Source organism: Cryptomeria japonica, chromosome 10 (assembly GCF_030272615.1).
Source record: "Cryptomeria japonica chromosome 10, Sugi_1.0, whole genome shotgun sequence".
NCBI classification, from domain to species: Eukaryota; Viridiplantae; Streptophyta; class Pinopsida; order Cupressales; family Cupressaceae; genus Cryptomeria; species Cryptomeria japonica.
Window position 1 is genome coordinate 451,586,194 of NC_081414.1, and position 17,984 is coordinate 451,604,177.

Consider the following 17,984-nt stretch of genomic DNA (forward strand, 5'->3'; position numbering starts at 1 on the left):
GCAAGCTATTTCCAAACATGCAAGACTTGTTCACTTGCAATCGAGTCTTCAAGCCCCGATTCCAAATGCAATTGTAAAAGTTTTTCCCTACATTTTCATTGGTCAGTTCTACCTTTTCAAGCTCGCTACTATGCACTCGCATTCCACCTCCCAAGATCCGAAATTCACCTTGTCTCCACATACTCTTATTTCCACGTCTTTCCTTTGCAATCGGGTGTTTAAAACCCGATTGCAAGGGATTTCAATGCATGTGAAGACAGCAAGCAAGAGCCAGTGCTGTCATATGTTGATGGCAATAATGATGTAAAATGAAAAGAGTACGCTGTCATATGCATAGAGAGGATCAAAATATCATGAATCATGAAGCAGAGAATGGTGACTAAGTCAATCTAAGATCAAGGATAACAGTTCTAGCCTCACCATTGGGAATATTTTCTTTCCTTTACTAAATGTGGAGTTCAATGCCATGATAAGAGAGAAAACTTGACAAATGGAGTAATGCAGCAAAGGAATGCATTGTAGCAGCACTAGGTGATGAAGAGTAGTGACTGTCACTATCACCATGGCCAATAAAGAATGTTCATTGTCTTCAAGTTTAGTGATTGATCTTCATAAGGTCACTGTCATTACCATTCACAGTCAATGATGCAAGTTGATGTTCACCAAACAAATACCTTCACTGATTTTGAATACTTCAAGTGCCAGCATCTTGTAGCAACATGAAGACCTCTTAGATAGAGGATGATGTAAATAAAGTCGTGTCTCGGATGCTTAGATTAGTTTCAATTATGCATTTGTAATTCCCTTTTGATAAATTACATGTAATGTCAAAAATTGTAATTGCAAGTAGTCACATTACTTGCATTCTTGTAACTTGTAATTACATGTAAGCAAATTACAAGTCAAAAGACGATAGGAGTGTTTTGAATGAGTCATAGTTAGTTATAGTTGTGGAAAAAGTCTCAGTTAATTAGACCTCTGCCACTTTTTGCTCTCAGCCCCTCTCCTATATGTACACGAGGGTGCTCTATGTAATTTTATCTTTTTAGCAAGCAAGAAAACTCTGCAGAAATTTCCAATCATAGAGACTTTGAGCTTTATACTTGTAAATTGTTTTTCTTCAAGTAATATCAACAAGGTTGTGAGTTTCAGATTTTGTTTGAGGCCATACTTTGTGTCCATTGTGTTCTTATGCCATAGTGAGACATTTCTTTGTATTTGCTTGAAATTGTAGAAAGTTGTTCAGTAGAGCTTCATCCTGATTATTTCCAGACTTTGTCTTGAGAATATTGAAGACTGAATTAATATAGTTTAGTGTTAAAACTTGAGACGAGCTGCAAGACTTTGTGCTTGTGATTGTTCCAGCTTGAAGTAATTCGAAAGTGTGTCGTACTTGCAGACTTTGCGCTACCATATTCTGCACATTGTTCTTGTTATGTAATTCGGAAAAGGGTAGATAGGATTGTAGAAACTTAAGAATTTGTGCTTAGCTATTGTGTTCCCCTCATGGAGGAGGTGACGGAAGTCTTTGTACTTTCAGGAAACTTCATTTCTTGACTTATCTTGCTTTAAGCTGCTGTAATTATCTTTTGAAAGTTGTTTCTTTTCTGGGAAGAGAAAAAGGTTATTGTCCCACCCAAATTAGATTAAATTAGATTTAGTTATTATTAGTAGAAAAGGGGGAGCCTTCCCTAAATTAGAAGAGTTTTATACTCACACACTGTGGTTGAAACCACAATTTTCCACATCTTCCCAAGTGTACAAAATTTTCAAACCAACAATAACAAAATGAAGCTCAAAGTCTTCAAAATATTATCTCTTTCACTAATTACTAATCCTAATAAACAAGAGCTGAAATATGACACAAAGTTCACAAACCAACATTATTCTACTCTTTAACAATATCTTTCCACAACACGTTTATTTAATCAAAACAAAATTTTAGTAGGAATTCTCTCACCATAAACACAATGAATCGAACACAAAGTTTGAATGCCAAAGATTTCTTCTTATTTGATCAAGTTTGTAAAATAACAATAGGAACACAATGTAATGTCCCCTTCTCATTAGTCCTTAGATATTCACGGGTTTGGCCTATCATCTGACCCTCGTAGGCCAAGGAGATTGATTAGGGGGGTCAATTTACAGTGATTTACGACTTCACATTTTGTGTCTACTTGGTTTTATGGCAAAATAAGGAGATTACACGTATCATGAGATGTGTGCACTTTAATTATAATGTAATAATATTTTAAAAGTGCAATTAAAATAATGTGTAATAAAATAATAATAAAGTGTACCTACCGAATAAGAAGGGTAACTTCTAGAAGGAATCATATGATTGGATATGAAAAGAATAAATAGAGGAGGGTGATTCATTGTTGGGCCTCAGTTGGTGAATATCTCTTCTCGTGTAGACTTGTGGAGCCGAAGGGTTTTCTACAAATAATCATTTGAGAACGAAAACGCCCGATGGTTAGCATAACTGAGGAGGTGAGAGATCTTCCAAGGGGTTGCTGTTAGAGAGGGGGACAATTCAGTCTTCCTATGTGTGCTTATGGAGTTGCTTTATTTCCTTGGTGAATGAGCCCATCGACACATTCAAATTTTCAGATTGAGGGCTTATTACATATCGATTTTGATTTGAGAGGTTAGCCGATCTTATTGGAGGTACATTGGGGTAAATTGTGAGTTCACTGTTCTTACCTCAGGTCTACAACAAAATCGAACTCTCAACCCCATACCCACGATTTTGTTCATTCTTCATCTTTGAAACATCAAATACCAAATTTGAGAATAGCAATATTTTTGGAGGCCCAAGGAGATTCATCTTGTGACATTTTAAGGAGATATTGTGAAGGAATCAGGCTTCTATCGGTCTGAATCAGAATCGTACCAGTCAGATGTGTACCATCGATTTTGATTATATCTCTTCAATTTGGCTTCCAAATCCATCATTAAGGACACCGCTCTAATTGTGGAGGAAGGGCGATTATTTTTGAAGGTGAATAGAGGACTTGCAGCTACCAAATCATCATTGTATCAGACTTCAGTTGCAGCAGCAGGGACGATTTGTGTAGAAGGTTGAATTGGCACATTGGAAGCTCCCTCACTCATGATATTGCTTGCTTCTTCAAGGAGCCTTTTCCCAGGTTCATTTGCAAATAAACTTCATTGTAATTCTCAGTTTGTGTGCATAAGATTAGGACTGACTTTTGTCTTCAAAAGTCTGAAAATGGTCAATTGATATCAGTCAATGTGTCTGATTATATCACTGTCATTGTAATGTCACATTGGGTTATAATATGAATAAAGATTGAAGGAGTATCGGTTGCATCTTATACGTAACCTTTTCTGAGGATGTATGACAACTGTTTGTCATAATGTCAGTTAGTAGTGTGTACATATTTGAGAGCCTAATCTGATATGTTACATCTCTAGGAAGTTGTTTATGCATTCTTCATAATTATTCAATCAATTCTAATCCTTGTCAGTAGCTAAAATCAGTCAAAACATTTGTTAAATGGTTTCCTGGTCAAACTGAAATTCTGAGACAACATATCAGCAGGACCAAAAATTGGTATCAGCAGGTGGAAAAGACACTTGTTCGTAAATATTCCTTGTATCTTCAGTCATATCACTATAGGGGATATTTCACACAAAGTTTCACTTTTGGTCTTCACTTCGGTAGAGTTTTGTTGCATATAGATTAAAGATCAAAATTACAATAAGCAACCTCATATATATAGGTGAGGTGCAATGAGATAATCTAGGAAAAAACTATGACTAAATCAAAGAAGAGTCCTATTTGACTTAGAACTTGTGCATATTCTAGATGTAAAAACTGAGATACAAAATGACACTTGAGGTGTCAAAGTCTTATTACAAAAATGCACCTACAACTTCTAAAATATAGAAAAATACTAAGTGTCACCAGACATTGCATTTAGGTCTTGCTCCATGAAATCCTCCAATTTCTGTAGAATTGCCTTCATCTGTTCTTCATCGGGTCCCTTGGTATGGTTTGTGATGACTTTGGCCTGAGTGATGGAATCTTCGAGGCTCATGTAACATTTCTTGTGCTTTTTCAAAAGAGAGGCTAAATCATCCAGATTAGCTTGGATATCTATTAACTTATCAATTGAAGATAATGAGAACACCTGTTTATCAACTTCTTCACCAACAAACAAACTGAATTCTATGATAATGGCATCTTTGTGAAGAGGCTTTTGATTCTCATCGAGGAAGGTGCAAGGAAGTGCTGATATCTTCTCAATGATGTCCTTTCCCTTGTCATTAGATTCCTCTCAGTGCTGAACATGGTTTGCCACAATCTCAGATGAGGACATACTCAGTGCTTAGTAGAGCCTTGCAAGGCTTTCATTTCCTAGTTCAACTCAATTCTGAGACCAAAATATATGACAAATTGACTTGGTGGGATGATCCAGTAGTGATTAAAGTTAATCCCAGAAAAAATTATAAAACCTTGTTCACCTCCCAGGAGGTTTTCAAGCACCTAAACAAGTGTTGGCAAATCAATCCTAGTAATGGGTTGTCGTCTAAAATTTTGAAATGGTCTTGGTCCCTTGTCGAGCTGAAGAAGGCTTGCTTTAAAAGGTTTTTGCTAAAACAGTTTCCTATCAATCTGAAAATTATCCAATCTGATAGCAAATTGTGTCCTATCTGTAGAGTTCCAGAAACTGTCAATCATATTTTTTTTGATTGATTTTTGCTTAAGAGATATAGACTTTGTTTTTTCTGACCTGGAGAGATGAGACAATAAAGAGAACTTTTCTTGGCATGAAATCTTTTTTGGATATGTTAAAGGTCTAAATAGAAGTCTTAAGTCTTTCTTGCCTAATCTTAAACCACTGAAATTTTCTCGTTTTTATGGAAAGCAAAAAATGAGGACTGTTTTCAGGGAAGAATAAGGCAACTTACTGGGTCCTCTAAGAGACTCATATTCCACTCTATTGCATTGCAGGTTACTCTTACATTGGAAGTTTCAAAGGAAAAATACAGGGAGCTTTTTTGGACACAAGCCAGGTCAAAATTGTGAGATCAGAGCTAAGGCAGCCAAGTATTGGCCTGTACTAGAGAAGAAAATGATAAATTTGTGAAAAGTATATAGCATTTCAATAAAGGTATAAAAAGAACTTCACCAAAATGGATCTTAAAGATAAGGCTGTTGTTGCTGATGAAGACAGAGGACTGGAGGTGGTCAGATCTAACCAAAATGTCTCTGAGATCGATCCACCAATCAGTTTATATGACATGGATAGATATAGTGAGAGTTGGAATATTTAGCTTGTACATTCACTGATATTTTGAACTCTCATGCTCTTTGCTATTTACATCTATATGACTTTCTAGTTTTAATGCTGCTGCATTTGCAGCCTGTTCTGCTCTGTGAGCTGATATGCATATTGTAACCAGCCCACATTTATAGTAATACATAATTGATTTTTATAAAATATCCCCACTAAGCCTTTGGCAGTGGAATCAATAAAAGTGGGGGAAATGAGATTATTCACATTCAAGTTCAAAAAAGCAAATATTGACAATTCAAAACAACATGAAACAGATCAAGACATAGTGAAAGGAGGAGAAAAAATGAGAAAGCGCAACCAAGCTTAACAAAGAACACTAATCAGAGCCAATTGTAGAAGGAGATGGATCTTCCAAGGTGTGCAATGCAAGATGACTGTCTGTCTTCCACATCAGGCTCAAACCTCCTTTTAAACTTATAATTGAGAAACTTCTATTGTTAAATAAAATGTCACTCTACAAAGATTATTTTTGAACATTATGCATTTTAATGTTTGATAAATTTGCTTAGTTATTACTAAATCTTTACCGAAGTTTTTGAAGATTCCTGAGTTATTAAAATTTGTAGGTCAGCTGAGTAATTGCCAAGTCTAAGGTTTTCAACTATGCCTCTACCCATCCTTGCACCCACAATTTCTGGTGACTACATTTAGATATGATATAGCTATATACATATTCATATAGTCACAAACCCTAATTTGAATGCCATTCTCGTCCCCATATCAGCACCATACCCCCACATCTCTAGGTAACTATAGTGCAAATGCATCTTAGATTAAAAAAATTTAAGCTGCAAATTCGAGCATGGATCATTTATAGTCCTTTATGTTAAATGATCATAGCGTTGAAACCTTAAAGAGATAAACATAATGGTTCAGCAGGATGACCCAAAAAATTCCGAAAGTGAGCAATGAAAAGCAATTCTCATGGCAGTATCTTAATTGCAATAATGTCCAGCCATTGTTTCTGTGCACTATTTCACCATAGAACAGAAAACTTTTTCGTCTGCAAACATGTACATTCCCATCTGTTTGTTTAGGAACATCTAATTACTTTCAATTCATATTAATGTAACAATAGAAACAAATGAAGCTAGGATACATTGTCGAAGAAGAAGAGAAGTCTATACAAACCAAAGTCAAGAAATCCAATACGCCCATCATTAAGCAGCCACAAGTTTCCTGCATGGACATCTGCATGGAAGGTTTCACAAGAAAGTAGACTCCCAAACCTGCAACCAGTTTGGCCAGATAACAGTTGCAAGTTTTGTAAAATTATTGAATTAACAAGTGTATTAGAATCTTGAGACAATATTATGAATTTGTTAGCTCTGACTGAAAAAAAAAATTCTCACAAAAAGCACCATTTTGAATTAAACCTTTAGGGTATCAATTTTTGCTTTCTAAAATATAACTAGCTAAAGTTTGATTGATCCCATACTATTTACACAAACTGGATCACCACAAAGTTATGATGGTTATACATTAATTCAATAGGGAGATAAAACAACAAATTTTCACAATGCATGTAAAAACATACCATACATTAAGCGCAGTAATCAAACTTGCTTCTGGACTGGAAACAAGTGATCGTATTGAATCCAAATCTGTGAGAGGAACACCATATAGTCTTTCCATCGTTAATACTCTTTGGCTACTGCAATGGTAATATATTTTTGGCGCAGCTGCCTGGTTTGTGAGCCCTGTAGCTTCTAGGTACCCTCTGAAAGATTCAAGATTTGCAGCCTCCTTCTGAAAATCAACCTCTTCCAGCATTGATGCTCTTATATCTTCAACTATACCAACCTAGTAAAACCAAGGACACTTTCACATATATTCCTGATATCTATGCATCCTTTTCAGTGATAAAATATTATCAGAAAGAATGTATTCAGGAATCCACAAATTTTTTTTATACTCATTCATATCAAAAGCCTCTGAGCTCCATTAAATAAATTATTATTTTTGTATCTTGGGTAAAAGGACCTGTTAGAAACCAAATACTAACAATTTATGCTATCCATAAACATATAGAAAGATAAAAGCTTCAGTAAAAATGTCCATATGAATGGCTTCTAAAATGCAACATTTAGAACCTTTTTCAAATATCATATTATTTACAAGTAACACAGAACTCAGAACACTATCATTTGTATTTCCTGTAACAGGATTCCTCAATACAGAACAAGATCAAAGGTGAAAGTTGAAACATTTGTAGCATGCAGTCACTGAAAACAAAGTTCTCATTATTCAATCTCATTCAGTAACCCCATTTGTTTTATTTGCATTTAAGAAATTTACCGGTCTGAATTATGAATCTAGACATGTTGATACATATTCTGCTCAACTCCACTGCTCTCTCACCCTTGCAAACTATCCCTGAACTAAATCACCTTACTAATGGGAAAACATGCTTAATCTACAGTCTTTAATTATGTACCAGAGAAGTGCGACTGATTTGAGGGCTCAGAAATTCCAATAAACGTGCAACTACATACAAGAAATTCAGGTCTGCAATCAGATAATCTTCAATCCCTGGCTTTAGAACCTTGATTACCACATCTTTTTGAGACCCTCTTAACCTCGCACAATGGACCTGTATGCAAAAGGTCTGTAGTTACAAACCGAGTAAAATTCAAAACCACGTTGACACAAACTGATGGTACAAAAACTAAGCATAAAATGTGACATATTAGTTACCTGCGCAATTGATGCAGAAGCAATTGGTACTGGATCAATATGTTCATATACACTTTCCACTGGCTGATTAAGCTCCTTCTGAAGTACAGATTCAATTTCATGAAAAGGAACTGGAGGGGCCTTGTCAAAGCAGTTTTGAAATTCTTTGACATAATCCTCTGGAAACAAAGTTGGTGTTGAAGCTATAAACTGCCATAAAACAGAAGATAATTATTGATTAAACAGCCATTTTCACAGCAGTTTGGTGAACAATAGATAGAAGACCTGGCCAACCATCTCAGGAGACATATTCTGCATTCAGATATTAAATATGAATGAGAAAGTCTAGAATCTCTGTAAATTGGATATAAATTTTAAGTCTCAGGCAAAATTAGATGATTTGTCTTAAAAGGGCCAGCCTTTGTAAAATTGCTAATTGCAACAAATGTAGCACCTATTCTGCTGTCATCTCTTCCTGCTACACTTTATGACTATGTTTAGATATTATCATGATACTGATGCCCTGTTGTAATTAGATCCCATTTTTGTAATAATCATTTTCTTGATATAATCCAGTAATATAATCGAACATTTGAGTAAATAGTGCATTAACCATACTTGACAGTTAAATTGAAAGAAGTGTATTTAAAACATTCATGTTGCTAGCTAGAAGAAACTTTTTAACTATATAATGAAGTGTTTTGTAAGATCCCCTAATTGGGAATGCCCTAAATTTGCACCTTCACCTGATTGAATCCGTGCAAACAGATTAGAAATCATTTACAACAACAATAATTCCAATAAGCTGATTATAATAATCGAACATCAGTAAATCCATGGCAGAATTATCAATGTAACCATAAAGCATTAAACATATTTGGAAGGATCAACCATAAGAGAACATGGGAGAGAGTGACTTTGATGGGGTGTCTCGGATCCTCTACCCTACGCCCAAGGGTGGATAGACCATCCCTCTTGGCCTCATGTGGTCAATGACATCCATATGAGGTGGTCTACCAAGTGAGGTGTCCACTTTCCATTCCCCCTCATCTTGCAATCCTTTTCCTTCTCTCTATGATTGTCTTTTGGAAACCTTGATTGTTATTCTGGAAACCTTGATTGTTATTCTGGAAACCTTGGTTATTCCCTTGATAATTTTGATTGTCCCTTAGATAATTTTGATTATCCCGTTGATTGCTTGCTTGGTAATTAGAGGGACCTTGATTTTGATAATTACCTTGATATGAGTGCTAATTCCTTTGTGCACTTTGGAGTTGATTATTTTGAGTTCTCAGATGGGTAACCTCAGTTGACAGCTTCTTAACCTGATCAATCAACTCTTTCATTTCGTCCTCTTCTTGAGTCCACACCAAAGTGGCTGTACTTTGAAGATACACGGGCTGCAAAGGTGGTGCTTGACTGATAGGAGCTCCTGGATGAATCACCAACTGGTTGGAAGGTGTCACCAATTGTTGCATCGGTTGGGGAATTGCATTCATCACCAGCATTTGTTGAGCCAATGCCTGATTAAGACCAAAAACTTGATGATTTGATGCTGGTTGTCCAAGGTGAAGTAAAGGTCCAGAGATGTTCTATCCTAAACTTCTACTCATTTCCACTGCCTTGGTATATGCCTGATTCAAGTTTGCAGGAGGAGGGTGAGACTGCTGAACAAATGTGGAAGTTAGATTGTCCAGCACCGAATAATAGATCTCCCTTGCATCAGGAACAAGGTAAGGGGCTTGCAACCTTGTGTACACCTTTTGGAATCTATTATTGAATGCACTAATTGATTTGTGCAGTTCTCTTCTGATTTCTACGAACTGTCGATACAACTCCGAGGGAGTGATGGGAATTCCAAACATCCTCGTGAAATATTGCTTCAAACTCTCCCATATGGTGATAGAGGTTGTAGGTAAATGCATAAACCAATAAAATGCATCATCTCCCAAAGAACATGGGAAAAGTGAAAGATCCCTACTCAATTCTGCCCTGATTTCTTCAGTTTAAGTGTTGGCATTTTGTCAAACACTTGTCGTGCAAGGTCACTGTAATCTGATTTCTGAGTTTAATGCTTGGTTTTGATGCTTGTTTAAGAGGGTTTTCACAAATGCCAAGTAAAAGTACATGAACAATAATTTTACAATCAAAGACAACAAAATTTCTATGACAAATATGTCTCCATTATAATCAAAACAATTCTGATTACAAAGTTTAACAGGTCTGAAATAATTCCAACTCTCTAAAGTCTCATCAAATGGCTATTTGGAACAACCTATTAATTAATTAATCGGCACCAAAATGACAAATAGGAACCGTACCAGGTAATTTGCATACAGGAGTGAATGTTACTGATTTTTCCAACTCACTGACTTCTCCTGCGTTCTGATCTGAGTGATTACCAGCACCATATGATATAAATCTGCTAAAGATGATGCCCTAGCTGACGACAGCTACAGCTGTGTACTGTACGGCCCTAGTGGGAATAAAATGAATCTGAAACTTGCTTAAAATCTGCTCCAGGAGTGACCGATCTGAACAGTGGCTGATAATGGCACCTTCACACTGAAAAATCATGCAAGAAAACCCTTCCTTACAAGGTGATGTCAGCTGTATGGATAAGTACGGTACAGTTGGGAATGATTTTGATGCTAATTATTGCTGCTTTTCCTTGATCTGCAATAAACCTCAGACTTCTTATACACAACTGTAAATTCTCCACAATTCTGATAAACAAAATGCTCTCCAAGATGATAAAAAATTAATTCTCAATCTGTGAACAAGCTGGATGTAATGTCCCCACTTCTCTAGTTGCTATTCAGTTGAATCGATTTGCCTGTTAGCCATCTCCGCAAGCAAATTCATGGGGTAGGGGATGATTGGTTAGCCAAAGGGAACCCATACTTAGTCAATTCTTTACTTTGGTTAGCTTTTATATTGAGACTTTATATTATAATTAATTAAGTCTTTATAAAAATCACCTTGCACTCTTCCCTAGGTGATAAAGTCTTTTTAAAAGGTGGGTCATTTTTAATGAGTTGACCCTCAAGCAATTCGAACTTATGAGGGGGGAAAGATTCCATCATAATCTTCTTATGATGCCACAAGGAGGATCGAATTAGGGCATGGTGCATAAAAGAAGACTTGGAGGTTCATTTTAAATCATTCTGATTCTGGATCTTGAGAAGAAATACTATTTTGCAGGTATGTGGATTGGAATTTGGGACGAAGACCTCCATTTCTAAGAGAAAGGACGAAAACCCTTTCATATTTTATCAATTTGGAGTGTTGGAAATGCTTTTATTTGACCAACAAGGGTTTAAATCAGAGGAATTTTGAAAGTTACAGCAGCTATTGGACATGAAAACCAGATCTAAGCAGTCAGAGGGCATATTTTGGTACATTCTTGCAGTTTGTGGCCAGCCATTCCTCTCCCAGACTAGCCGTACACTCCTAGCTTGCCTGGGAATTCATAGAAAATAAATTTGAGGGTTTACAGCTGGTTCTTTTGTGCAAAATTCATTGTCAGCATTCGGAATAAGGGAATAAATCATTCTTTCAGGCTTGTGACAACCTTGGAGGGAGATATGAACAAATCAGTGGGGAAAATTGACCAATTTCAGTGAAGTCTCCTAGGGGTCTGAGGGAAACATCAACAATTTCATCTATTTTTGTGCAATATTTGTTTTTAATAATTATTATTTAGGAGAATAAAACTTCAAGGAGCAGTTAGAACACCTTGGGAGTTCCTGTAGCAGCATTTGGACTAAATTAAGTCAATAAAGAAACCCTCCAGGCAAGGCGTTGGACTCCTGGTAGGCCAATTTTGGCATGTCATTGTTGAATTTCATTATTTATTGACATTGGTTAATTGCTGTTAATAAATCAGTCAATCTGAAAATTTATTTCCAGTGAATTGTTTAACAGGTCTGAAATAATTCCAACTCTCTAAAGTCTCATCAAATGGCTATTTGGAACAACCTATTAATTAATTAATTGGCACCAAAATGACAAATAGGAACCGTACCAGGTAATTTGCATACAGGAGTGAATATTAACGATTTTTCCAAGGCACTGAATTCTCCTGCGTTCTAATCTGAGTGATTACCAGCACCATATGATATAAACCTGCTACAGGATGATGCCCTAGCTAACGACAGCTACAGCTGTGTACTGTAAAACCATGCAAGAAAACCCTTCCTGAACAGTGGCTGATAATGGCACCTTCACACTGCAAAACCATGCAAGAAAACCCTTCCTTACAAAGTGACGTCAGCTGTATGTATAAGTACGGTACAGCTGGGAATGATTCTGATGCTAATTATTGCTGCTCTTGATCTGCAAATAACCTCTAACTTCTTATCCACAACTGTAAATTCTCCACAATTCTAATAAACAAAATGCTCTCCAAGCTGATAAAACAATTAATTCTCAATCTGTGAACAAGCTGGGGGGACGTCCAACCAATTCTCTGCAAGCAATTCAATGTTACAACTTCTCATTAACAATCACAAATACTTCCAGCTATGGCGTATCGTCCAAGCTGCTCAGAATCAAGGGGTTTCGTCCTCAATCCTCTCAAGACTCCAAATCTGAAGCTCCCCAATAACGTGTAAGTGTAAATTCTCAATCATAGATGTGCAAAATGAGCTCCCAAACACCTTTTATTTTCAGCGCAACCCTAGTTTTGAATTAGGGTTTCCTTTGCCCTTTTTAATAATAGAATGACTTTATTTTATTTGCAAGACAATCCCTTTAGAAGTTTGATTGGCTAGAGGGGTCAATTATTTATTGTATGGGGCCCAAATCACTTAAACCAACTCCTCCAAGTTGCCACGCCTAGGAAAGGTGTTATGACTTTTATTTAATAATATAATAAGATAAGTGATTAATATAATCACCTTTTTATTATTTAATCAACTTAGGAAATATTTTAATATTTTCTATTTTATTCATCAAGTGCTCAAATAAACTCAAAACTGTAACCTGATTGAACCCACCTGCCTGTGGATAATGCCTGGGCCACATAAGCCAACCGGTACTTTCCCTTAAAATCTAGGGATGCTCCTCAAAAGGAGACTGACCCTGTCAACCTGAAACTGAACCCCAATGGTCCTCCTCTGCTATGCGCACCTCTAGAAGGTCTGTCAGTGAACTAAGAGTTCCTCCTAAAAAAGAGGAATGCCTCCTAAAAAATAGGAGATACACTCAAAATATCCAAAACATTCCCAGAGGTCTCCAAATGCCTCGTAGACCACTCCTAGTCAATCCCTAAAAAATAGGGATCCCTCCTAAATTTTAGGAAACTGTTGTCAACTGCTCCAAACTGCATGAGAGGTTCATGCATGACTCTCTAAGTCATTGAGTTGGTTCCCTCCTCGCTCTGCTGGCCTATGAAAACCAGATAATAGACCAACCCTGCTAGAAATGTTGTCACTAAGGAAGGGCAAAAATTAGGGACATGACAAAAAGCCTACAAGCTACATCAGCATACTCAATTCTCCTATTCTGAAGAGCATCCTCAAAGATTTTGATGTGCTCCTCAACTATCCGATTTGGATCATTAACATGGAACTTTGAGCAAAAATTCTTCGGGTTCTTCGACATATCATGGTAATTTGCGAACTCAATTAGCCATGGGTTATTGACCAACCAAGTGGCACCATTTGGAGCAGGTGGAGGTGGTGGCGGTGCAGCCATTGCTTGAATTACTTGAACAATTGGTTGAACAATTGGTTGGGAACTGGATTGAATAATTGTTTGAGTTGCACTGAGCTGACCACTAGTTTTTGCTTGATGCTTGCGTGGTGGAGTGTCAAATAAATTTGATGTCTTAGCCACCATGTCAATCCTGACTACAGGAACTACTTGGGAAATCCTTCTTGCTTCACTTTGACTACGGACCAAACTTTAATTCTTGGAACTCTTTTTCTCTTGGGGTGGATCTCAAAATTCTTTGGAGTCTCTCTGGTGAAAAGGAGCTGATACGATCCAGCGTGCACAGCTAAGCTCACTAGGGATGGGCAGGAGCTGGTTGAGGTTGTGCAAGAGTTGGTTGAGGTACTTGTTCTCTTTGTAGATGGAGTTCTCTTCGAAGATCGTCCTCTATGCGTTGTGCTATTTGTTCTTCTCCTTGTAGAATAAAACACATGCGGAACCAATCAGGTGTGTTTCTCCTACTCCTCCACGCAAGGGTATACTAGCTATTCTGAGATAATGTACTCCTGCTGTGATGTCCACGATATAATTAAATAATAAAATTAAAATACTTATTGTAAGGCCCCAAATGTAATAACAAATCCTTTGGGCCCTTTATTTAATTAGATTAGTCAAGTCTTAGTTTGGTCGTGTCAGCCCGTTTGTAACCCTTCGAAAAATTCCCCGGAGCCCATATTTATGGCTGAGTCTGTCATTTGTGTAGGTATGTGAATTTAGTATTTTCTTTGTATGTACGAATTCCAGTTGGAGTTCATCTTGTCTGCTATTTCGGAGGTGAGAGATCCTCCCTACTTGGCATCAGCAGTTTCGGTGGGAGTTTCTCCTCACCCTATTCTGCTTTTGTTTGGAGTCTGTGTAATCTGTTGTGCGATCATTATCAATATAATTTCTCTTTGCATGTGCAAAACCTCAGATTATTTCTTTGGCAAGTGCGAATCTCCATCTAAAGTGTCTTGTGTCCCGAATATTAATAATTCATTTCATTCCTCTGTGAAACACCGACTGTCTAAGCGTTTGGAGGACTCGGCGAATATTCACTCATCGTACGGCCAACACTACCGTACGCCCAGTCCGTACTACCATCCTGTTGTGACGTATTCACACATCGCCCCATTGCAAATGGGGACCCCTGCTTTTTGTTTTCTAGGGTTTGTTTTCTAGGTCTTTTAGGGTTTGTCTGTTAGCCTTTGCATTTTGAGTGTCGCCAGGAGATCAATAGGATGGTAGGCTTTGCTTGAGCCAGGAGAGTCAGCAGGTGCCCCAGAATTAGGGTTTCTTTGAGAGTCTTCTTTAGGGCCTGGTTTTGCTCTTGTTGCTAATTGTGTCTTGCTTTGTGAGTAGGTATCATCCTTGAAGGTCTGAGTTAGGTCGAGTTGGTGAGTGATGAACTCTAGAATGTCATCCTGATCTTCAAATGCCCTAAAATTTGGCTAAGTCTGGAATGCCCTGATCCTGAAATTTGGCTAAGTCTGGAATGTCCTGATCCTAAATTTTGACTAAGTCTAGAAAACTGAAGAATCCTCCAAAAACTAGATTTTGCAATATAACTCCTGGAGGTCCGAAACCACTCTCAAACATCACTTATACTTAAATGTTATATTCCATAAAATGATCCTGACGGAGAGTTCAAAAAGTCAAATTTCACTCCTAACCCTTCCAAAGGATCCAAAGCGAATTTCGCTCCTGACCCTTCCAAAGGGCCCAGAGCGAAATTCTCCATAGGACATTCTACTTTGACCAAAACCTAGAACTAACGCATTCCCAGGCTTGAATGAAGGAAAAAACGCTTGTTTGAATGAAGAAATGTGAAAATGAAGTCAGGATCTTGGCCAAGATTAGGAATTTCACTCCTGACCCTTCCAAAGGGTCCAGAGCAAAAATCTTTATAACTCTTGTTTTCCTCCTTATTTTGGCTAGGCGTTGGCTTGATGGGAGATGAATAGGTATGTTTTTTCCTTGAGAGGGAGTTTGATTGATTTTGAAGAACAAGATTTTGGCCAAATGGAGAATTTCGCTCCTGACCCTTCCAAAGGGTCCAGAGCGAAATTCATCATAAACCTCATTTGCTACCTTGTTTGACCTTGCAACCTTGTTCCTAGCTTGGAAAATGACCTAACTTTGCCCTATGAGGTGGTTTGAAACTTGAAAAGTGAGCAATATGGTCTGGAATGAGATTTTCGCTCCTGACCCTTCCAAAGGGTCCAGAGCGAAAATCTTCTTAAAGCTCATTTCTCCCTAACTTTGGCTAAATTTTGATGTGCAGGGTATCTTGGAAGGAAGGATGGACATTCTTGTTGCCTTTGAAGTGTTTGAAAGCGTTGAGAAATGAAGGATTTTGGACCAAAAGGGAAATTTCGCTCCTGACCCTTCCAAAGGGTCCAGAGCGAAATTCCCAAAGGCTCTTATTTTGCATTGAAGAAGGTCAAGTTTTTTGACATGGATGGAAGAAGAATAACTTGCTTTTGCCTCTTGAGGTTGTTTTGAACTAAAAAAAATGAAGGATTTAGCCCAAATGGAGAATTTCGCTCCTGACCCTTCCAAAGGGTCCAGAGCGAAAATCTCTATAAGAGACATTTCTTGCTTGGTTTGGTCAAATTGAGGTGTCCAAGACATGATGACAGGAAGAATTAACATATTGAAATCCTTGGGCATGTTTAGAAGTTGTGAAAATGAAGGATTCTGGCCAGGAAAGGAAATTTCGCTCCTGACCCTTCCAAAGGGTCCAGAGCGAAATTCCTTGTAAACCTATTTTTAGCCTTTCTTGGACATGAAACTTTATTCCTAGCACAATGAAACATGAAATCCTACCTTGCAAAGAAGTTTCAAGTTGAAAAAATGAAGATTTTTGGTCAAGATTGAGAATTTCGCTCCTGACCCTTCCGAAGGGTCCAGAGCGAATTTTCTCAAAACTTCTTTTTGCTATCAAAGTTTTGCTAAGTCAAGTGTGGGATAAGGTAAAATCAAGAAGGAATTGCCCCTGGGAGTGACTTGAAGTTGCAAGAAATCATGAAAGATGAAGGAATTGAGCCTAGAAGAGATTTTCGCTCCTGACCCTTCCAAAGGGTCTAGAGCGAAAATCCTCAAAGTCATCTTTTCTTCCAAATTTTGGACAAAACTAAACTTAGACAAGGGTGTGAGAAGGCATTTGGTTTGCCTTAGAGTGGATTTTGGTTACTAAGAAGGAAATTTTTGAAGCCTAATGAAAATTTCGCTCCTGACCCTTCCAAAGGGTCCAGAGCGAAATTTCTAAATTCTCCTTTTTCCTTGCAATTTAAGACAAGATTTTGGTTTTCATGACTTGGAGAGGAGTCAGGCAAGATGTTCTATGCCTTGGAGGTGATTTGAAGATGAAAGGATGGGAAAATTGCCCTAAAACCTGATTTTCGCTCCTAACCCTTCCAAAGGGTCCATAGCGAAAATCCTAAAACCTATGTATTCCTTTCAAGTTTATGCTAAGACAAGACTAGACCAAGGTAGAAATTGCCCTTGAGACCACCTTTGAGTTGATGTTGGCTTCCAAAAGTGATGATTCTAGGTCAAGGGAAGATTTTCGCTCCTGACCCTTCCAAAGGGTCTAGAGCGAAAATCCTAAAATCCCCTATTTTGCCTTGCAAAAACAAATCAAACTTGGATTGGGTGAAAGAAGAGGACTATTTCCTAGCCTTGAGTGGTAGATTCAAGATAAAATGATGGAGGAGTAAGCCCAAGCAAAGAAAATCGCTCCTGACCCTTCCAAAGGGTCCAGGGCGAAATTCACATTTTTCACCTAATTTACTCATGTGAAATGCTAAAATTTGAAATGCAAGACTTTGATTGGGTCAAAACAAACATGAGCTCGCCTTCTGGAAGATTTTGGAGTCAAGAAAACAAGGTACTCAAGTCCTAATTAGAAAAATCGCTCCTGACCCTTCCAAAGGGTCCAGGGCGAAATCCTTGAAAACACCTATTATTCACCTTGTTTAGGCTAAGTTAAAGGCAAATTGCAAAATTGTGATGGCAAACCTAGGTTGTTAAGATTTTGATTCATGAAGCAAACAAGCCTAGATGAGAGGTTCAAATAAGCCTTGAAATAATTTAAGCCTCCATCACTTTGAATATTTTAATGCCTAAGGAAAATGAAGATTCCTCAAGCCTTGATCAAGCTTTAACATTCCCTAAACTAGCCTATAGTCTTTCACTAAATTTGCCTATTACAAGACATTTGGAAGACTAAAACAAGTTCGCATAAATTAAGGCATTCATAATTTGATTAATTTATTT

General features: G+C 37.5%; 1 protein-coding gene across 6 annotated transcripts in view; it reads right to left on the bottom strand.

The window, feature by feature from the left end:
• The window catches only part of LOC131067530 (uncharacterized aarF domain-containing protein kinase At5g05200, chloroplastic), a 242,703-nt gene that overhangs the window by 139,807 nt on the left and 84,912 nt on the right, over positions 1–17,984 (bottom strand). For all 6 annotated transcript variants that reach the window (XR_009359156.1, XR_009111826.2, XR_009111828.2 and 3 more), the window contains exons 5-8: positions 8,028–8,216; positions 7,768–7,923; positions 6,868–7,133; positions 6,462–6,559 (exon numbers count right to left, since the gene is read on the bottom strand). Coding sequence is in view for 1 of the 6 variants with exons in the window: in XM_058002567.2 (XP_057858550.2) it covers positions 6,462–6,559; positions 6,868–7,133; positions 7,768–7,923; positions 8,028–8,216 (709 nt within the window). In the remaining 5 variants the exon portion in view is untranslated. The remainder of the gene's footprint in view (positions 1–6,461; positions 6,560–6,867; positions 7,134–7,767; positions 7,924–8,027; positions 8,217–17,984) is intronic.